General features: G+C 41.9%; 1 protein-coding gene across 2 annotated transcripts in view; it reads left to right on the top strand.

Moving 5' to 3' along the window:
- The window catches only part of LRRC1 (leucine rich repeat containing 1), a 128,916-nt gene that overhangs the window by 34,250 nt on the left and 70,953 nt on the right, over positions 1-23,713 (top strand). For both annotated transcript variants that reach the window (XM_081245128.1, XM_081245129.1), the window contains exon 2: positions 10,452-10,569. In XM_081245128.1, the coding sequence (XP_081101254.1) occupies positions 10,452-10,569 (118 nt within the window). The remainder of the gene's footprint in view (positions 1-10,451; positions 10,570-23,713) is intronic.

The raw sequence follows: 23,713 nt of genomic DNA, 5'->3' as shown, positions 1-23,713 counted from the left end.
AGTTTTTTAATTTTAAAATTTTATTTATTCTTGGCTGCATTGAGTCTTCGTTGCTGCATGTTGGCTTTCTCTAGTTGCAGAGAGCGGGGGCTACTCTTCGTTGCTGTGTGTGGGCTCTAGGGCGCGCAGGCTTCGGTAGCTGTGGCACATGGGCTCAGTAGTAGTGGCTCGTGGCCTCTAGAGCGTGGGCTTAGTAGTTGTGGTGCACAGGCTTAGTTGCTCCGCGGCATGTGGGATCTTCCTGGACCAGGGATCGAACCCGTGTCCCCTGCATTGGCAGGTGGATTCTCAACCACTGAGCCACCAGGGAAGCCCTTAAGGTAGTTTTTTCCCTAAAACTATATTATATTTTTTAACATAATAGGGATTGTATAGTTTATGCACTTCTACATTGTTTCTCCATAGCCCTAGAACACTTGGATTTATTGTATTATTAAACATTCTCCAGAAACATTTTTAATGGCCAAACAATAGTTCATTGTTTGACTTTACCAGCCTGTGTTTAATCCTTCCCCTTTGTTAGTGTTTCAGGTTGATATCTTGTTCTCACCATGGCACGTTTGACCCTTCCCATGCTGGACCACTCCTGCTCAGTCCAAGTCTGTCCATTCTCTCTCTGTGCCATCAGCCTGCCCTCCAATGACCCTGGCTTTCCCCTCATTCAGGTTCTCAGTAAAGGGACGCTGTCCTAATCCATCGTACTTTCAATGAAGGTTTCTCTTCTCCAAGCCATTGCAATACTAGTCCCAGCCTCATCCAGGCTTCTGATCATAGCACCATAAATGATGCATTCCTGGTTTTATGATTTTTCAAAGTGATTCACACCTGAGCTGTTTTAATTCCCAGGGGTGCACCCTTGAGGCATTCATATCCTTGTTAGTGTTCATTCATGATGCCAGCTTGATAATGTAATGAAAACACCATGAAAGTGTGAACATATATTAGCAAATGAGAGAGGGTAAAATGATTAGTGGAGACCAGAGACAGAAAAATTGGGAAGAGAAATATTCCAAGCAAAGTAAACATCCTTATTATAAATGCTCAAGTATACATGTCAGCACTCAGTGGGAAACTCATTTGCTTCTCTGAACTTTGATCTGCCTGTGACTTTCTAGGGCCACGCAAGGAAAAGAATCCACACTCTTTGTTGCCAAAAGAAAGGGTACCTGTGCTGCTCAATCAGGGACCGATTAAACATTGTATTTTAGAACAGGAGACAGTTTTCCCTGTGGTCTGTCTCATTTATTTGTCTTATGGGCAAATCAGTGGGCAAGGAAATATATTTCTCCCTGCTTTGCATTATAGAGGAAGCGGTTAGTTTTACTGAACGGATTGAACCTTTTATCTCATTTCATGTTTATTATCTGTACCCTGGCCCACGCAGTAGTGTGTGGATATAAGCTTCCCATTTTGTGAATCAGCATTTCAAATTCTTTAGTATTTGTGACTCTCTTTTGAATCCCATTCTATATCTATCTGAAAATCGTTCAGAAAATTCGAATTGCCAGTTGAATAGACAGTGTAGTCAGTCTTTTTTGAATTCCACCCGTGCTGCCCTGCTGCTGGGTGATGTTTCCTCCTTTGCCTCCAAAAGTAGACCAAGCCTTTCTTCTTGATGTGCCCCTTTTGCTCTGTCGTATTATAAACTTGTATCACATTCTGTCTCCTGGTTTCCTGTCTCTTTCAGCCTTTCCCCTGGCCTTAGGCTTTATCTGGAGTTACCTCTCCAGGCCCAAGATCCTCTAGAAGTTACTCACTTTCTTATCTGTCTAGATTTCTTCTCTTTCACGTCTGCTCTCTCTGCCTGGATTGAATTGGCCACAGCGCCCCTGCCATGAGGGCTTGTTGGCATGTTCTTTTCTTTCCTACAGCGCTGGCAACATTTTAGTGTAACACCTATCCTAGCCCCAATTTCCCCTTCCCATGACTTTGTTTCACTTAGCTCTTTAGAATATAGTTTCACAAATGTTTTTTGTTTGCCAGTTACTTGAAAATTTATTATGTTGTGATCCTCCAATGCTGTTATGCCTGAAAGAATGTTATTAACTAGCAGCAGTATCAGGGAGCCATGAAATGTTGCTGAAACCTCAGTTTCCTCATCTGTGAACTGAACATAAAAAACTTTACCTCACTGGTGCATATAGGGATTTGATTAAATAAAATTGTCTAGGAAAATTCTAATATGAAAAGATATATGCACAATGTTCATTGCAGCACTGTTCACAATAGCCAAGACATGGAAGTAACCTATTATAAATGTCCACTGACAGATGAATGGATAAAGAAGATGTGGTACGTATATACAATGGAATATTACTCAGCCATAAAAAAGCATGAAATAGTGCCATTTGCAGCAAAGTGGGTGGACCTAGAGATTATCATACTAAGTGAAGTCAGTCAGACAGAGAAAGACAAATACCATATGATATCACTTATATGTGGAATCTAAAAAAATGAGACAATTGTACTTATTTACAAAACAGAAATAGACCCACAGACATAGAAAACAAACCTATGGTTACCAAAGGGGAAAGTGGTGTGGAGGGGAGGGATAAATTAGGAGTTTGGGATTAATAGATACACAGTACTATATATAAAAGAGATAACCAACAACGACCTACTGTATAGCACAGGGAGCTATATTCAATATCTTGTAATAACCTATAATGGAAAAGAATCTGAGAAAGAACATATATATATGTGTGTATATATATGTAAATATAACTGAATCACTTTGCTGTACACCTGAAACTAACACAACGTTGTAAATCAACTATACTTCAATTTAAAATAAAATGTTTCTGTGTTCCTAGCTTAGTCTTTCATTACCAAAGGGGATTCCTTCTTTATTGTCTACCAATTCTGTGCATGATTTGACACCTTTATTGAGATGTAATTCATAGGCTATACAATTCCCCCATTTAAAGTGAATGATTCAGTGGTTTTAGTGTATTCACAGGGTTGTGCGGCCATTACCACAATTAATTTTAGAATGTTTTCATCACCCCAGAAGGAACCCCATACCCATTAGCAGTCATTTCCCGTTTCCTAGGCAACCACTAATCTACTTTCTGTAATTTTATGCGTTTTTAACTGCATGCTTATTGTATTGCGTGTTAATAGGATTTTCATGTTTCTTATGGTACATTGAAGGTATTTTGAAATGCAGTCCTAGTATTTTTAGAACTAAAAACAGCCCTTCGATCATTTAATGCTTATTTTTTACACAGGGACACAGAGGACCAGGGAAGTCAAGTGAGTCACCTGGGGACATTACCATTTCATCCCTCTTTACTAAAACATACTAGAAAAAGTATCTTATTGATGCTTATTTCATCAATAGTTCTTATTTTTGAGTGTTTGCTGAAACCCTTTCAAATTCAAGTTCTGGACATGGGATATGATTATTTGAATTCTCTGCTTTAGCCAATGGATCTTTTAACTATTCTGTGAATATTTCTTGGGCTTTTCCTTTTATCCCTAACTTTCTCATGTATCAAAAGTCATGTCTTAACCAAAGTTTATTCAGTATATTATTATATTTTCTGTTTAAATTTCCTTTGGAAAAATCATTACTCTGTGATCAACCATAGAATTTTCTGGGATAATCTGTGCAGTTTTTATATGTGTTCTTCTGTAGCACCCCTGAGGCCCCTACCTCATTTTGCGATAGACCATTTAATCTACCAGATTTCTCCCCTCCCATGCCTCTTTTCAGTGTGATTTTTGCTGCTCTTTACATCTGCCGGTGGAGACTATTTCTCCACTCCCCTGACTATGGACTGAAATGACATGGTGCAAATTTCAAGGTCTTGGCCCCAAGAGTCCTCCCAGACTCTTTGTCCCTTTTGAATGCTACTCAGAGAGCTTCATGTAAGAAGCCACTCAATCGTAAGGGAGAGGAAAGAGACCTGTGGAGAACAGAGGCGCTCCAGCTGGGTGTTGGCACTAATTGCCAGACCATAAGCGTGAGGCCAGGGTGGTCTTCCAGCCCTTCTGACCCTCCAGCTGCTTGTAATTGCATGAGTGAGCTCAGGTGAAAACAGCAGAGGAACTGCCCAGCAAGCCCACAGAAATGTGAGAAATTTCAAAAAATCATGTTGCTTTTGAGTCACTAAGTTCGGGATGGTCTGTTATGCAGCTGTGGCTGACTGATACATGTAGGTGTTAGCACTGTGGTGACATTGAGACGACTAGAGTATGTGATCCAGGTAAAGTCCTTAGCTCACTGCTGAGCACAGGGAATCCCTCAGTAAAGGTTGACAGCTATATCATAATGGCTACAGAATGATCATTCTAACGTTGTTTTGGTTACTATTGGTAGTTTTATTTCTCCTCCTCTTCCAGACATAATGCCATTGCTTTTCCTTATCATTAACTCTGATGAGTTAAAGAATTTGATGTCATGGTGCTAATTGTCTGGTATTTTTTCTTCCTGATTAGTAAGTAGTTTAAAGCTTTAAAAAGACTTTTCTTATTGTGAAATAAAAATATTTCACGTATACTGAAAAGTGCATAAAGCATAAATGTACAGCTTACAGTATATAACAAATTATAAAATGAATACCCGTAACTGCCACTCAGCTTAGAAGGTTTAACATTGGCAGGCCTCCTAATGCCCATTGCATGACCTTCCTGATCATAATGTTTCCCTCACACCTAGAGGTACCCATTAACTTGATTTAATAGTAACCACATCTTTGCCTTTTTTAAAAAATATTTTTTTACCGCCTCTGTATGTATCTCTAACAAAGCAGTTTAGTTTTGGTGATTTTTCAACATTATATAAATGGAATAATACAGTATGCCTTCTTTTGTGTCTGGCTTCATTTGCTGAATATTATTTCTAGATTTCTCCATACTATGACTAAGTGTAAGCTTCCATTTTCATTGCTGTGAAAAATTTTATTACAAGAATATACCTCTGTCAGATCTACTATTGATGGGTATTTGGGTTATTTACAGTTTGGGGCAATTACGAACAATTCTGCCAACCACGTTCTTGTATATATTCTGGAATAGAATATGTGAGAGTTTAAAAAAAATTATAAGGTATATACCTAGGAGTAGAATTTCTGGGTAATAAAGTCACAGTTACTTTTTGTAAGTCTCTAGAAAGGAACATTGCCAGATGATACAAATGATAAATATTGTAACAAATGTTATTCTCACCTGGAGATTAGAACCATTGCTTTACAACATCTTTACCAAGGAGGTTGACCACAAAGGCAGTTCAGGTCTTTGGGGACAGGAGTAGGGATGTGATGAGAGTTATGTAGGATGGAAAGGGGTCAAATTTAGTTGAAAGGTTAGAAGACCCCCAGAAGGAAGTCTGTGAGTAAATGTGATGTCATGACAGCTCAAACAGTTTTTTCGGGAGTTTAATAACTTTCTTCATATTGTCATCCCCCAGGTGAATCTGTAACAGTGGTTCATGTTTTCTCCACCTTATGGGGACATTTCGGCAGTGGGGGACAATTGATCATTGGCCATATAGTGATAGCTATGGACACAGCTCTCTTAGGACTGAGTATTCCTAAGAAGAAGGGAGAGGGACTCATACTATCAAGAGAAGGAAAAAGAATCTTGCCAGAAACGGAGAATGGGAAAAAGAAACATTCTGTTCAACCAGATTAAAGACTCTGTATCTACTAAAAACAATGGTGGCTATAAGAAGACTGTGGTGTAGCAAAGCAAGCCAAGGCAATTTGGGTTTCTTTCCATGTCATTGTACAAAATGTGCTCTAAGTGGGCCAGTGTGCTGTAATCAACATGGTGTGGTTGAAGAATGGTGTCTGTGTACCCCGTCACATGATCACCCTGCTGAGGCATCCTGCCAAGAGGGCTACAGGAATTGTTCCTCATGTGCCCTGGCTCATCTCAGAGAGAAGGCAGAAGGGTTTATAAGCTTGTGGAGTTTTCTTCCATGATGATCTGCGGAAGTTGAAAACTTGAAGGTTTAATCAGTCTTAGTGGCATTGTGTCTATCTTATAGAATGTAGTTAATTTAAAGCATTTGGACACCAAACTAAGATCCCATCAGGATAATGAGGGAAGGATTGAGGAATCACTGTTTTCGTTGTGGGATGCTGTCAGATAGGGTTGTTTTTCCATCTGGTATGTGCATCCCCAGTTGAATAAAGTAGTATTTGTGACAGGTTCTTTTTGCGGATGCTTTTAATATGCAGAACAAAACTTAAATGTGCTTGCTTTAAATTAGGATTTAAAATTAGGATTAGGATTAAATTAGGATTTCTATTGGACGTTGGGATTTGCAGGTTGTCATTTCCACAGACATAAAACTAGCTTATTATTCACTGTAGATCTAAGTCCTTGGTTGACTTGGTTCCTTGTATTATTTCTGAGCGGTCCTTGAATGTATGTATTTGGTGATGGTTTTTGTGCTGTTGCTGTTATGCCTTTCCTGGAAAACAAAGTGAGCTTTTCATGCCTGAGTAAACACATCGATGCATTATTAAACTGTCAGACTCTTTGAACAACTGGCATAAGCTCAGTTATTCAAATGTGACTCTTTTGAATGGCTTTTGTGTCAGCTAATGCCTTAGTAAAACCCACATACAGAAATTTCAATACCTTTCCTTAAGAAATTAAATTTCAGCCCTATGATTAAAGAACTCCAGAGGATTAGTCCTTTTGTTGAGCACGCTCATTGTCATATATAGCTAATTGGTAGCATTCATTTGCTGAGATTCATAGTTCGTTTTATTTTAAAACATCTTTCTTTTTTGTTAAAAAAATAAAGTTGTTCATGCATTTCCCTTGTTGCCTAGCATAACTTTTTCCCCCCTGTTCCCTTCTCAACATTCACGCGTGCTTTTTTCCATAGAGTACCTGCCATTTTGTCTTCTTTTTAAATTATATTTGCATTGCCAATCTTTTTCAAGTTCTCTGGTCTTTACAGCAATTGTTTTTGTTGTTTGCTTGGTATTGAGTTATTAATAACATGCTAATCATTTCCCTTATTTGACATGCTTTTCATTTGTAGTGATAAGAATGCAAAGACATATTGTGCACCGTAGCTGGTTTTTCTTATTTTCAATTATGTTAAGAGAATAGATGCCCAAAAGTATTGTTATGATGTCAGTGGACTTGAAAAACTTTTTACGTTTTGTGTATTGCCCAACTGGTTGTCAAAGACGATGCCTTCTTTTTGACTGTATAAGTTACAATCCCTTTTACCAAAGGAAAAGAAATGATGTAGCTTATTAAATGTTAGCATCCTTCGCAACTATCATTTGGAGCACCCTGTTATCTTAGTAGAGACTTTTTCCTTTGTAAATTCAATTTCTATTTTTAGCAAGGTAATATATGCAAATAATTTTTAAAAAATCCAATAAGCCTCTTGCCCTCCCCCTCTCCCACTCCAATTTCTGGCTTTTGCGAACCCCCAGCTCTGGGATATTTCTATTGACATTAGCTTCCACATTGCTAAATGGCTTGATTTTACTGTTTGATTCCCCCTCCCCCGCAACACACACTTTTTAGTTATTTATTGATTTCCTTCTATGGAAGATGAGTCTTTAGCACTTACAGTTTCTTTCCCATCCTCTCAGTATTGACATAATATAAATTTTGTTTTTGACAGTACATAAATATTAAAATATTATGACTGTATAAGTATTGTTCATAACCAAATTTTATATTTATATTATGACTATATCTTCTTTTACTCTGTATTTTTTCTGGAATTAATAACTCCCTCCTTTTTTACTTGCTTTGTTTTCTCTATTTCAGTTTCTAATTTGTCACCAAATAAATCTTCCTGATACTCCCAAACATGTCAGATAACCCCTCACATGTGTTTTTATTTTTAATTTTTTTTATGGGAGCCCCATATTTTCTTCAGTATAGACAGGTTGCTCTTGGGACCTGCTGCTCGGTTGCCATCTTGGAATTCCTTCACTGTTTTGTCCTTTGTCTCTGTTTGTTGATTCTCTGATTTCTGGATCTCAGATCTTCCTCCTTTTAGATTTATTGGGTTGACCAAAAAGTTCATTTGGTTTTAAGTGAAAATAAGAGACACATTTTTCATTTTCACCAATAATTTTATTGAACAACATAGTCACTAACCAAATGAACTTTTTGGCCAACCCAGTACTTCCACATTTCGATGGATTCTGTTTTTTTGTTTTTTTAATGAATTTGTTTATTTAATTAATTTATTTTTGGCTGCATTGGGTCTTCATTGCTGTGCGTGGGCTTTCTCTAGTTGCGGCGAGTGGGGGCTACTCTTCGTTGTGGTGTGCGGGCTTCTCATTGTGGTGGCTTCTCTTGCTGCAGAGCATGGGCTCTAGGTGCGCAGGCTTCAGTAGTTGTGGTGCGTGGGCTCAGTAGTTGCTCACGGGCTCTAGAGCACAGGCTCAGTAGTTGTGGTGCACGGGCTTAGTTGCCCTGTGGCATGTGGGATCTTCCCGGACCAGGGCTCGAACCCATGTCCCCTGCGTTGTCAGGCAGATTCTTAACCACTGTGCCACCAGGGAAGTCCCTCGATGGATTCTTGAGAAAGGTCCAAGGAAGATAAATTTTTTGAGACCATGCGTGTCTGAGAATGTCTTTATTCTGTCACATACCTGATTGATAGTTTGGCTGGGTATGTGATTTTAGGTTGGGAATAATGTTTTCTTGGAATTTTGAAGGCATTGCTCCATTGCCTTCTTACTTTCAAGGTTGCTGTTGAGTCCAGCGCCATTCTGATTCCCAATCCTTTGTTATGACCTCCCTTCCCCCTCCAACCCCTTGGTCTCTGGAAGCTTTTAGAATCGTCTTATTTCTGGAGTTAATGAACTTTTATAATATTCTTTGGTATCCCTATGTGTTTTGTGTCATTCATTTTATTGTCCACGTGTTGGGCCCTTTCAAACTGGAAACTCATGCTCTGCAGTCCCTGTGTTTTCTTTCTCTTTGGAATACCTATTCATTGGATATAGTACCTTGAGGACTGATCATCTAATTTTCCTATTTTTTTCTGTCCCGTTTCTCCACCTCATTGTCTTTCTTTTCTACTTTCTGAGGGATTTCTGTTAACTTTATTTTTCATCTCTTTTATTGGATTCTTATATTGATGCTGCACTAGTTTTTAATTTCTGAGAGTTTATTCTTTGAAGCTTGCCTCTTATGGCATCATGCTGTTCACTTCCTCTTATTTCTCTGTGGGTATTAATTATATTTTTTTTGGTTGGTGAAGTTTTTCCTGCTCCGTACATCACATTTGTTTCTTCTGAGATGTGTGTGGGTGCCCACTCTCTTGCATGTAAAGGGCTTTCCTCAAGTGTCTGGAGAACCTTGGCTCTGTTTTAATGAGATCCAGGCACTTGAAGTAAAAAAGGAAAGAATTGAAGCTCTGAGTGCATGGGTGGGGCTTGTAACCTGGGGCTTCCCTATTGTATAATCCGTGTCTGTAAGTCTGTCTGTTTCCCCCCCCTGGGGAGCCTGGCTGCAGGGAGAAGGGGATGGATCTCAGTGAGCAGGCTCTGACCCCCTCCCCCTGTTTCCAGTTGGGTGCCTCACCCCTGCCCTTAGCTGTGCTTACAGTCAGCTCTTCTGGGGGAAATTTCCAGTCCCTGCCTCATTGTGCAGGGGAGAGGAGGGGTTATGGGGGCCTAACTGTCTTTATATCCATTTTCAAGCAGTTCTCCTTCCTTCAGAGGTACCTGGACCTAATCTCCTATTGGCTACTCACTCCATAGGCTTAAATTTCAGCTTTGTATCGATTCTTTCATTAGCTGTCATTTAATTTATCTGTTTTCTAGCTTCAAGGATTTTGTTGCATGTCTAGTTTGCTTCTCGTTCCCTCTCATCTTGAATTGTCTTCATGACTTTATTTCATATATTTTATATCTATATCCATCTCCCTATAAATTCCTTTAATGCTATTTTAGTACTGTTTTTAAAGGGTGTGGCGCAAAAGGCACCTCTGTGTGCCATGGTTAATGGAAGGATCCAGTGCAGGCTCTTTTTTAGATTGGCCAAAAATAATTTTTTTCTCCTCCACACATTTCTCCTCCAAATGTTATATATTTTCTGATGCACAGTAATTTCTTTTAAAAATGTTTAAGAAATGTTTTACTCTAATTTTCAAATATCTTTATTTAACATTGCAGATTTCATATCAGGTTCCATAAGTAGAAAATGTGGCCACCTACTGGATAATATAAAGGAGTCATTACTATTTTCATTGAGTTACTTATTCATTGTTAAAAAAATTTAATTTTGAAATAATTGTAGATGGTACACAGAGATGGCCTGTGTACCCAGTTTACCCTGTTGGTGACATCACCACATGACTTTGGTACAATATCAAAATCAGGAAATTGACATTGGTGCAATCGTCACTAATTTTTAGAAGACATATTGTTTTAAATTTCATATTGGGCAAAAAGTTTACACTGCAAATAGATGTGAGACCTACATGAAACTATGTTGTCTTTCAGCAATTTTTCCAGCTAGTCAAGTTACGAAAGCTTGGACTTAGCGATAACGAAATTCAGCGGCTCCCTCCAGAAATAGCAAACTTCATGCAGCTGGTGGAACTTGACGTGTCCCGAAATGGTAAGAAAAAATGATTCCACTTGAATTGTTCATTTGTCTCTTCTGATGCTGATGCTTACAATTTTTAGTAAATATGGCTGGATAAAAATTCTTGGAGGAAAGCTATGTATATGTTTTGGGATGAAATTAATGCTGTTATTGAATACTTTAGTCACCTCGTATGTATTTACCCAAAGTGTCATGACAGTTTTTAGGCGATAACTTTCTCAAAGTTGGTTCAGTCTGATTCACAGCGGTGGAGCTGCGGACTGGCAAATCCGCAGCTTGCCCCCTTGTTTGATTGGAGGTGACATTGAGGGCTGCTAGTATGGTCATTTGTCCAGATCTCGGGGGACTGCTGTGGCAGGGAAAGCGCCCTAGGGAAGGGTTGGTTTCTCCTGGCTATGGCCTGGTTGCCTGGGCTGCTCCCCTGAGAATCTGTCTCCCTGCTGCAGTGAACAGACCTGCTTGCCGTCCAGATATTTCTGTCAGTTTCATTCAGTTCTGATTAGGCCCCGGGTAGGTCTGCCCACTTGAATTATTTGTGTGGCATATTTGTGATTTTATTTTGATTTTCAGATTTCACTGTAATGTTGCTTCCTTTTAAGTGAACGCCCTAGCAGGGTGTTTATATCCTGTTTAACCTTTCACTTTTAAATGGGTACCCTGGTTTTACCTTGGGTTTTATAGCCCTTAGAGCATTCCCCGGGCAGCCTGGTCCCATGGCTTGTTGGAGCATGTTTGATTAATTACTTCAAGTTAAAGTGGCAGCTCCCAGGGGGTCCTGTCTTTAGTGATGGAATTCAGTCCTTGCAAGAACTCCGGTTTAATGTCCTGAGGATAAGCCCATATGTAATCTATTGTTTATAAAAATGATAATCCTTTTCTGTCTCTCCTATTACACACCCGCTTTGTGTTTTGTTTTGCTTTCCTACAAAAATCTGTAGGTTCCTTCTCAGTGACCCTCAGGTCTGGCTCTTTTAATCTGATGTCCTCTGCAGAAACCCCAAGGCCCGGATAACAGTATTTTCCTGTGGATCATTGTTATAAGGCAGCAGTAATAATCAGTACTTGATTGAAAACACGGTGAAGAAAGAATGATTTTACCCTCCACTTTTTTTTTTTTTTTGCGGTACATGGGCCTCCCACTGCCGTGGCCTCTCCTGTTGCGGAGCACAGGCTCCGGATGCGCAGGCCCAGTAGCCATGTCTCATGGGCCCAGCCACTCTGTGGCATGCGGGATCTTCCTGGACCGGGGCACGAACCCGTGTCTCCTGCATCGGCAGGCGGACTCCCAACCACTGCACCACCAGGGAAGCCCCTACCCTCCACTTTTTAAATTGCTACCACCTCTCAGATCCCATCCATTGGAAACTGTCTTTAGGCCAAGCCATATGCTCTTGATATAGCATCTACCTTTGTCATGAGAATTATTTCTTCCCTTGCAGGTGCTAGAAAGAGTGAAAGAATTAGTTTGGGAGGCTGCAGGGGGGTCAGCTCTGCTTAAGTAAAAGGGATTTGATGGTAAGGATGGGGTGTGGGGTGGAGCTGACTTGCTAAAAGCATTGCCCCGGAGTCCACATCTGACACCATTTTAGTGGTTTCTTGGCGTCTCTCTTCTGTTTATGGGTGCTCTGTTCTTTGGAACTGGCCTCTGCAGACCCGGTTTGTTGTGGTTTCTCACCATGCACTTCTGGGCCTCTGCCCTTGCTGTGGCATCTGGCTGCCATTTCTAAATGAGGCCTGGTTGACCCAACTCATCTTTTTTAAGCCAACCGTAAGCCATAGCTCCTGGTCACTGGGCACCCTAGGTATTGGCTGCCCTGGTACAGGAGTGGCAAGCAGTACAGAGCGCGGCCCTGCCCTCGTTGCAGAAGTTGTCGATGGGCAGCGTCCCCTCACACTGCAGTGTGGCAGGGGGCGGGCCTCCGAGGCCAGCCTTGCCTCTAAGGCTGTCCTGCGTCGTCTCCCTTACCTAAGGCGTATGTGGTTGAAACTGCTTTCTCTTGTCTTAGCGATGATCTCCGTTGTAAAGACTGGCTGGCTATGAACTCTGCAAGGAAGCAGTGCCTTTGAAAAATGGTCGCTGAAATCACACAATCCCAAGAAATCAAATAGCCATTTTGAAATTGGCACTAGGAAGGAAGAGAAGCAGGGGTCCAGACATACTTGAGAAAGAGGAGAAGTATTGGCTTTAGTTATCTGGGAGCAGAGAACGCATAAAGCTTGAAGGTTGCAGTCCTATTATTGACTCTGATGGGAAAAGATGCTCTGTGGGAATTCAGCATTGTCAGCGGCCAGTTTGACCAGATTCCACATCAGCTGTGTCTTTTCAGATATTCAGAGGAAGAAAGAAGGGCTACGTGCCTCTTTCCACGTGTCCATTTATGCCTTCCAGCATGTTGATAAGAGGAGGTGAGCTTTCACTGTAGTCGTGTGAGGTCACACAGTGTTCTATCTCCCTGGGATGCCTACCCTCCTTTTCTCCCCGCCTCATTTTCAACCTCTCCTTCTGCAGGTGTTGGACTTTTGTGACGGATCCTGCAGATCTGCTCCCTTTTAATCAGGCTCCTGTAGAAATGCTGGGGGAGTTAACCTCCCCCTTCGCCTATTGGCAAAGGCTTGCTCTGGCTCGTGTGTGTGGTGGGAATGGGGTGGTGGTGGTGGAGGGACCTTTCTTTATGGTTGTGAAAAAACTGCACAGATGACAGAGCAGAACAAGGTCATGGTTTTACTATAACCAACAGGAACGTGGGTCTGGAGCTGTTTCCAGGTCAGGCAAATCTCCCCGTGTCTCCTCTCTCATTCTTTTGGCCCATAAAATCCCATTAATGTGAGTTTCCTAGGCAGCTGAGTAGGTGAATCAAAGTTACAGAGCCTGCAGCCTGAGAGGCAGTGGGAGGACCCGCACTTTGCGTGGATGCAGGTGTTTGTAGGGGTTTGGGGCTCATGTCTGGATCCCCGTGTGTCTTCTGCAGCCCCAGCAGAGAAGGCCCTCTCAGTGATCAGAGGCTGTTCCTACCCAGTCCCTGGGTTGTAGCAGGGCCACGGCCAGCACTGGCCACTGTCGTGGTAGGACCTTTGTTGGCTTCCTCAGTTCCTGATTTTCCAAAGAGTGTCACTTGCCCATGGAGGAGGGAGGCAAATGAGATGTTGGTGTCAGACCTCTCAAGCCCTTTTGGATCAGTGCTTGTCAAACTTGACCATGCCATGAATTACCATTGGATTTTGTTAAAATGTAGATTCTGATGCAGTAGGTCTGGGGTGGGTCTGGAGATGCTGCATTGCTAAGAAGCTCCCCAGGGATGCCAAACACACTGAGGAGGAGATCTTAGCTGTCCCCACCCCCCAGCCCTCTCCTATCAGCCCCTCAGCAGCTTCCTGTGGTTTTGAGCCCAGATTCGCTGTTTCTCTTGGTCCCGCACCTGCCCATGTGGAAGGTGGGAAACCTCCAGGATATTCCTGGCTAAAGGGTAAGAGGCTAGAGCTGACTGAAGTTCAAGTCGGCTTTGATTCCAGGAGCAAAATTAAATGTTTCCTAATGTTCCCTGCTCAAGGGAGGGAGATAGTACTACAGACTTCAAGTTAAGGTCTGATGCAGTTTTCTGTGGTGAAGCGCATCCGCTTTCATGCCCGGACTTTTTGTCTGTTTTCTCTGCTCACTGATTCTTAGCTCTTGGAGACAAATGCTTTCTGGATATGTGAGAAGAGGTACCTCCCCAGAGTACTATCTCGCTGTCCACAAATCTAGGGCAGACTTTCTTAGTGCATCATGAGTCCTGCCCAGAGGGTTAGTAATTTGAATTTTATAGTCTATGCTGTAATTCGACTTACATCACAGTACTGTTTCATTGTCTGTTTAGTTCAGTTTTTTTCCCCGAAAGTGTAAGGCATACGCCACCAGCACTGCTAGAGAAGATTTTAAGTGGTACTGCAAAACAGCAGTTTTTAATATTGAATCAGAGTGAGGAAGTTATCCTCTTTCCTTTTTATTTAAAAAAGTTTTACTCCCTTTAGGTTGCTTTCTGTAAAACTTAATAGCACTATATTGTATTGATTGTTATATTTATCTTTTATATCTGGTGATGATAATGGCTTTCTATTCATGTTAGTGATTTAAAGATAAATCTTACTCAACAAAGTTGATTTAAAAGAGTGAGGTAAATAATAAAGAACACAGGTGCTCTACTGGGATGACAAAAATTGTGAAGGTAGAACAGGGATGGATGAAGTTAAGGAAATGCTATTAGTATTAGCACAGCCAAAGAAGTCATGAGTTTATTTCTCTTATGGGGCAAATAATACTGCATGCGGAACAAACATGGCTAGAGACTGCACATTCTGGAGAATTACTTTGCAAACTTGAGTGAACAAGAAACTAAGAGATAGTTTTAGTACAAAACCCTCACTGGCACTGGGACAGAGCTTCAGAGTTAGCAGATGGACAGCTTATCCAATTCCATCAGCAGGATCATCGTCCCACAAAGTCGAGAGGCTAGACTTGGATTAAATGTTTGGGTTAGTCGCCCTCTGTACAGCTGCAAAATGGGGATCAGTGTCTGTGCTCTATGGCAGTGGGTTTGTTTAATGAAATCTAAGATCATATGTATGACTGATTCACTTTGTTATAAAGCAGAAACTAATAAAAAATAAAAAAAAATAAGATCAATTTTGAAGCCTGCTGAAATGCCCTTGTGTAACAGCAAGTCTTGGTGCTTCTGAGTGTGCCCTGAAAAAAGCTCTTTCTGGCAAGCAAGGCATCCAGTGTGCCTAGAAGTCCTCCTTCTTGGTTGTGAACAGTTAGTGTTTTTGGGGGGTAATAACTACATACACCCACAACAGAAGTGTGGCAGAGGCCAGTTCTCGCCCACGCAGACTGAAGACTTTCCACAGTCAGGCCACTGTTCCCTTCTCTGTCTCTGCCTAATCTGGGCCCAGGCTTAATGCTCTGCCTAGCACACCGCTCCAGTGCTAGACCTAATCTGTGTTATCAGTCGTGAGTTTCTTTGTCACAGCCACTGTGAAAATGGTACAGGAGACACCCCTCAAAGAGAAGCCCCATGGTGCCACTCTGCCTTGTGGGTGGAGAGCTGACAATTTCTACCCCAGACCTGGCTTGGTTGCCTTTACAAGTACTGCCACGTTCCTATCACAGGCCCTTTCTCTGTCTTACCTTTTTACCTGTTCTTTTGTTAGGGAGAGGGGTTAATAATAGAAAACATACAATTGCCTTCCACTCACATTTTAATTCCAGATAATAATAATTATTTTCAAAGTGGAGGTGGAAAGAAATTTGGCATCTGTGATGTTTTCTAATCACCTTTCCATTTTCAACACTGAAAGAGTTGGAATAAACTATGCAAACAGATCCTTCCTTTTTTTTTGTACCATAAAGAAACATCCATGATATTTTATCAGATAAACCTGAAAATCTATCACAAATTAATGATGCAAATTGTTAAATCCGAAGGGAAATTTTGACAACAATGTCTCTGCTCAAAATGATTTTGGAACTCTTTCAGAATTTGTCATTTTGCGTATCCTCAGACCAGTTGTTTCACGTTTTCGAGTGGATCAGTTTTCGAAAACAGCCATGCATTACTTAAGGCCAACTTAGGTAAATAAACCTGGACACTGATAATTTTTTTTTTTTTTTTGCTGTATGCGGGCCTCTCACTGTTGTGGCCTCTCCCGTTGCGGAGCACAGGCTCCGGACGCGCAGGCTCAGCGGCCATGGCTCACGGGCCCAGCCACTCGGCGGCATGCGGGATCTTCCCGGATCCGGGCACAAACCCGTGTCCCTTGCATCGGCAGGCGGACTCTCAACCACTGCGCCACCAGGGAAGCCCCACTGATAATTTTATAGTACTCAAAATCTGCCTCAGATGGCAATTTCAAAAAAGTATAAAAGAGTAAACTATTGTTACTCTTTATTAATTCATATGGTTCTCTTCCACTTACCAGAAAAATTGTGGCTGTGCTGAATAAGTTGTAGGTTTATATAACTTCCTCTTTCTTGTTTTCTTTTTAATTAGCAGGTTTGTAATAGAGATGGTGCCCTGAGTTTGAGGTCAACACCTCTGAATATATTTTTTAGGTCAGTACGAACTTCAGTCAGTCCTGGGTTCTCTAAATGTTTAGAGATTTTCAGTAGCTCCTCATCCCTCCTCCACCCCTCCCCCATTCAGTCCTTCACTCACTCCTGCACTGCTCTGTGGCTGGGTGATGGATTTTCCAAAACAGTGTTGGATTTACACAGAATGGGCTAAGATGAAGGCACATAATTGTAGTGGTTTCTCCTGAAGTAAAACAAAACCCTGGGCATATACCAGAGAAAACTCTAATTGGAAAAGATACATGCACCCCTATGTTCATAGCAGCACTATTCACAATAGCCAAGACATAGAAGCAGCATAAGTGTCCATCGACGGATGAATGGATAAAGATGTGGTATGTGTGTATACACACACACACACACACACACACACACAGGGAATATTACTCAGCCATAAAAAGAATTGAAATAATGCCATTAGCAGCAACGTGGATGGACCTAGAGATTACCATACTAAGTGAAGTAAGCCAGACAAAGACAAATACTGTATGATATCACTTATATGTGGAATCTAAAATATGACACAAATGAACTTATCTATGAAATAGAAACAGACTCACAGACATAGAGAACAGAGTTGTGGTTACCAAGGGGGATAGAGGTGGAGGAGGGATGCATTGGGAGCTTGGGATGAGCAGTTGCAAACTATTATATATAGGATGGATAAAGAACACGTTCCTACTGTATGGCACAGGGAACTATAGTCAGTATCCTCTGATAAACCATAATGTAAAATAATATGAAAAAGAATGTATAGATATGCATAACAGAATCACGTAGCTGTACAGCAGAAATTAACACATTGTAAATCAACTATGCTTCAATAATAAAAAAAAAACCCAACATGTGGAATGACAGTCTCTGCTCACTTTCTAATTAGACAATTTTCCTTGGTATCAGGTTGACAGTTTCCAGCTGTAAAAGTGGTTGAGGGTGAGTGGCCATGGCGCTTCATTTTTGATTTTGAGGTCACCTGTTTTGTCACGTGACTTGGGCTGGAGCCAAGAGATGCTAAGCCTTCAGGCAGCTGAGGGCTGGATGGCATCTCTCCGTAAGAATGGTGACAGCAATTTGCTGCCATGACCAGAAACAATGCTCTGAGCTTATTAAGCTAGAAAAGACACATCTTAGAAAAGGATGAAGAAGCTGAGGAGGAAAGGGGGACTGAGGAGCAGGACTGAGAACTGGAACTAGAGGATTATATGTAGAAATGATGTGGTTTTTATTTTATTTTATTTTATTATTTATTTTTAAATTAATTAATTAATTAATTATTTAACTGGCTGCGTTGGGTCTTCTTTGCTGTGTGCGGGCTTTCTTTAGTTGTGGCGAGCGCGGGCTACTTTTCCTTGCAGTGTGCAGACTTCTCTTTGAGGTGGCTTCTCTTGTTGCAGAGCATGGGCTCTAGGCACGGGGGCTTCAGTAGTTGTGGCACGGGGGCTTCAGTAGTTGTGGCTTGCGGGCTGTAGAGCGCACGCTCAGTAGTTGTGGTGCACGGGCTTAGTTGCTCCACAGCATGTGGGATCTTCCTGGACCAGGGCTCGAACCCTGGCTCGTGTCCCCTGCATTGGCAGGCAGATTCTTAACCACTGCACCACCAGGGAAGCCCAGAAATGATTTGGTTTTTAAATTGACTTTCTAAGTATTGAATATATCCTCAGTCTAACACACCTGCTCCAACCTAATAATAAATTTTGATTCTTACATCTTTTCAGTTTGAAAAAGCCTTGGATCCAGGCCATTTTTTTTTTTTTTTTACTGTTGTGGTTATCAACTATAGCTCATAATTATTATTTTTTTAAATTCAAGCAACATTTATTGAGTACTTACTGTGTTTGTGTAAGGCTCTTTGCTGAATTCTTCTATCCCTTAAGGAGGTAATTCTACAGGCACAACAGACATATGTAAGTAATTTAACATTAATGGCTTATACAGTTATACAAATAAAGTGCTCAGGGCACACAGAGAGGTGTCAGTTACAGTATATCTGATTTGAAAGAGACTTGAGAGAATAATGGGGATTTTTGGTTTGAAGTTGAAATCATGCAGTCTTTAACAATTCTCATACTTGAGTTGCAAATTTGGAGGGAGTTAAGGAGTGGATTCCTCAGCTGAGTTGTTGTTTGTTGGAAAAATTTTTCAAATGTTTGTTATACATTTATGGAGTCAATGATATCATTAAAAATGCAAATATCTCAGTGCTTGTCTGTTGGATACTCACTGAAAATTTTAAGATTCATCCAAAATCAGAGAAGAGGGACTTCCCTTGTGGTCCAGTGGTTAGGACTCGGCACTTTCACTGCCGTGGCCCTGGGTTCAATCCCTAGTTGGGGAACTAAGATCCCACAAGCTGCACTGCATGGCTAAAGAATTCTCAAGGGCTCAACAGAATGAGAAATTTTATTGCTGATCAATTTACAGTCCCTTCCCGTGTGTGTGTGTGTGTGTGTGTGTGTGTGTGTTTGGTGGGGGTGTGTGGAATGGGGAGGTGGGTTGTGAGAGGCTCTGTTCTATATATTCAGGGGTATATATATCTTCCCCCTTGGATGTACATGTTGCTTCAACTAGCGGCCACCAGAGTCCTTGTGGGAGGGGAAAACAGGGTTTGTGCCTGGGTGATTTTTATGGGCTGTGTTGAGAAGTGGCCTACATCATCCCCATCCATGTTCTGTTGGCCAGTTTCATGTCCCCAACTTAACTGAAAGGAGGTGGGAAGTGCAGTTAGCTATTTACACAAGAAAAAGAGAAATCTTGGTTGGTAAGGCGTGAGCAGCAGCTGCCCCAACTGGCATTTAATTGAATCCTGGAATTGTACGGTTTTATGTCACTGATCACATACAGGCCTAGTAAACACACACACACACACAGACACACACACGATTCTGTTGCTCTGTCACAACCTTCCAGTGAGTGACCCATTTGTAGGAAATTCAGATGTGTGCCCCCAAAGAGGGAAGGGTAGCCTCCTTTCCACATCTGCACAGAAATGTGTAAACCCAGACACGGATCGACATGATGGGTGGCCACCCATTTGCTAACAGTTAACATAAAACCTGTGCAAGTATGCATGATTTTGTTTTAATTTGAATTTTTAGAAACTGTTTTAAAGTATATTTTGAAAACGAGAGTTTTATGGATGAGGGATGTTTGAGGCACTTGCTCTGGGGAACATGGGGTCCTGAAAGATTTTCAGGACAGGGGTCACCATCTTGGATAGGTTATTTCAGTTCTCTGTGCCTCAGTTTCTTCATCTGGGGAATGGTATTGTGACTCTTAAAAGAGGCTGTGTGTGTAAAGGGCTTAAAAACGTGCCTTGCATGTAATGAACACTCAGTGTTGGCTGCTGGAATTAACCCTATTATTGTCCTTTGTTTTGGGTCATGAGGATCTGCACTAGGACTGTGAGAATAAGTATTCAGGGCAGGGGTGAGGACACGAGCATGTCTGAAGGCTAGAGTGACACAGGTGAGGGAGGTTTCTACCTGAAGTGATGTCTAGATACTGTGTGCCTTATGCTAGGCATTGTGCTGTTTCATCACACCTGTATTTTATCTAATCCACACACCAATCTTGGGAGCTGGGTAGAAGCATCTCAGGATGACTGATGAGGATGAGGAAGCTGGGGCTTGAAGAAGTTGTGGTATGCCTCCAAGTTGTATTTCTAGTTAGTGATGGAGCTGAAGTAAGAAACCCAGAGGGGTGGCACTTTTCATTATTTGGGGAACATTGAGCATGATAAAGGTAGGGCTGATAGTTCTAGTCTATTTTGAGAGAAAGAATATAGGCAATATTTATGACTAAGTACTCTTTGCATTTGGAGATGAAAATAGGAAAAAGTCAGCCTAAGAGATTTAAACTCATGACATTCTACCTAGTGAATGAATTCAACCACCAGTAGAAGTGATACACCCTATGAGGTGATTTGTCCATCTTTTATGGCCAAAAAGGAAATATCATCTAATGAAAGAAAGTAGGGCTTTCTTGGGACGCTCTGATGTGACCCTTCTAAGGTCATCGTTGTGCTGTCTCGGCAAAAGACCGGTGTGTTGCCAGAAGCGTAGAACAAGGAAAGCCAAAAATGAAGACTGTATGGGGCTTTACCTTTGAAAGAAAAGTAAAGAGATTAGACAACGTGAACGTCCCAGGTCCCTTGGAAGTAGGTGTGGCCCTCTCCTATGGAGAGGACTTTGTCTCTAACTTCCAGTGGCTAAGATCATCCCATGTTCTTTTCTCAGAGTGTGAATATTCTGCAAGCACTGTGATGGGGCATTTAATTCTTGGTAAGGACGCTGAAGACAGGTGATACTCTGACACGTTGACATCAGTACCTGGCTCCATCGGCATACAGATTGATCACTGGTCCCACATGAATTTACTTAGCGTGGCACACATTTTTGTAGCCCTATCTCCTCTGAGTACACTGTCGCTGACCTGGCAACTGGGTGACTCACCTGCTTAACCCAGTGACATTCATCTCATCCTTGGAGTACACCTGAGGCTCTGCCTGGGCTAGCCAGCAGGTTTCCCTCTGGGAAATTCTTCTTTGCAATATAGAGTAGCCCCAGTTTAGCTGGTGTCCTTTTTTTTCCTTTTTTCTCTTAAATTTCACTTAAAGTGAATTCCATTTGACCTGTCCTTGAGAAGACTGGGGAAGGGTAGAGCAAGGAATTATCAGGATCATTGCTTTTCCAGCTTATGTTCTTTTAAAGCACATGTTGCTTGTTGAGAATTAATAATAAGGAAACGTAAAGAAACACTGTTGAAAAACCAAGAGAACTGTGTGAATCTTTATCCTCAGAATACTTACTGAGGGCTTACTGTGTACAAGCTGTGAGGCCAAGCAAGCGCGTCGTGTGTTATCACCTTTAATTCTCAAACCACCTCCAAGAAGGAAATTTGCATCCCCCTTTTTAACAGGTGAGAAAACCGAGTCTCAGGTTTAAAAACCTTGTCTTTGGTGGCAGGGTGAGTGAGCAGTGGATCCAGGTTTGTTAGATTCCAAATCACAATCTGTCTCCCCAGTAGAAAAATATTATATCTTACTACCCAGAAATAGTCATCATTAATGTTTTTTATGTATTCTCTTTTATCTTTTTCCTTTTCATAACCTGCTTCACAAAAATTGGGGTTATGCACCACATAGATATTTCTGTCTTGCTTTTGTTCACTTCATGTGGGTTTGCGAACATTTCCCAAACCTTTATTGTTAAATATTTAACTGTTTTAACAAGGCAGATTCATCAGTAACTCTTGCCTTTTCATCTTTCTGGGGAAAACACGAACTGATCTGTAACTTTAATACCAACAGGAAGCTACAGGTTTCAAAGGTAGGATTGGTGTAGATAACCAACAAGGTGGAGAAATTTCCAGAGGATGTGATAAGTCAAAGGCAGCCAGACAGAGTGAGGTAAGAGGTGAGTAAGCAGTTTAGAAGTCTCTACCTGACTTAGGATTCTCGTGCTGAAATCAGTCAGGGAGACACAGCCACCCCCAGGGCCATGCGGCTGCAGAGAGAGGTACACGGGAAAGAACGTGGCAGAAGCAGACCGAGCACGGGTGCTCCGCTGCTTTTGAGGTTCTGTGAAGCAATCAGCTCCATGTTTACCTAACATATGTTTTGTTTGTGAAGGCGCTCAGTGGAAGTGCCATTGCATGTTAAGGGTTGATGCCCCGGAGTGTTTACCTTTGCTCTTCACCCTTTGTTTGATGGCGTTGCAGGATGTGAAAGCATAGGCTTCCTCCATCCAGTGGGGTGGATGAGTGCTGGGCCAAGAGGACAAGGGGGCCTGAGCAAGGTAGACAAACGTGGGAGGGCCAGGTGCCAACGACTCTATACGTGTCCCCAGCAAAGGGCGACCTGGAGCTGGGGAGGGGGGTGGGGGAGCCCCAAGTAACACCACAGGGGCCTCAACTAAGTCGGGGCGGCAGCAGGCACCCCGGGAACTGAATGGGTCATGGGTGTTCCTCCCTCCCTCACCTAACTCGGGCCTTCATAACTTTTTTTAAATTTAATTTTTCTTTTTTTCGTGGTATGCGGGCCTCTCACTGTTGTGGCCTCTCCCGTTGCGGAGCACAGGCTCCGGACGCACAGGCTCAGCGGCCATGGCTCACGGGCCTAGCCGCTCCGTGGCATGCGGGATCCTCCCGGACCGGGGCACGAACTTGTGTCCCCTGCATCGGCAGGCGGACTCTCAACCACTGCGCCACCAGGGAAGCCCCTAAATTTAATTTTTATCTTGTATTGGACTACAGTTGATTTACAATGTTGTATTAGTTTTAGGTGTACGGCTAAGTGATTCAGTTACACGTATACATCCATCCATTCTTTTTCAGTCTTTACCCATATAAGTTATTACAGAATACTGAGTAGAGTTCCTTGTGCTCTACATTAGGTCCTTGTTGGTTGTCTATTTTTATATATAGTAGTGTGCATATGTTAATCCTAAGCTCCTAATGTATCCCTCCCCCCGCCACGTTTCCCCTTTGGTAACCATACATTTGTTTTCTATGTCTGTGAGTCTGATTCTGTTTCGTAAGTTCATTTGTATCTTTTTTTTTTTTTAGATTCCACATGTAAGTGATATCATATGATATTAGTCTTTCTCCACCTGACATACTTCACTAAAATGTATGATAATCTCTAGGTCCGTCCATGTTGCTGCTAATGGCATTCTTTCATTCTTTTTAATGCCTAATATTCCATTATATGTATGTACCACATCTTTTTTAGCCATAAGTCAGACCTTCTTATCAAGGTCCCTGCCTTGGGCTTTTGTCATGGACCAGTCAGCCTTTATATGTGACCCACTGGACCATGGCAAGGAGGTCTCCCTGTAGCTCGTTGGCATTTCCTAAGCAGATGCTCTGGTCTTCTGGAGACCTTCCCTGCAGCCAGCTGAAGTTATTCTTATTTCTAAAATGCCTCTTGACTGTGCTGGCAACTGTTCTGACCTTCCTCAGGGATCCAGATGGGAAGAGAGAAACTCAAGTAAGCGTTCTAAATAACGGCAGAGTATTTCCTTGGGAAAGGCCCAACAAAGCACTGGTGAA

Source organism: Mesoplodon bidens, assembly GCF_964165515.1.
Source record: "Mesoplodon bidens genome assembly, chromosome: 10".
In the NCBI taxonomy this organism is placed as follows: Eukaryota; Metazoa; Chordata; class Mammalia; order Artiodactyla; family Ziphiidae; genus Mesoplodon; species Mesoplodon bidens.
The sequence above is the reverse complement of the archived record's forward strand: the minus strand, read 5'-3'. Positions and strand labels throughout refer to the sequence as shown.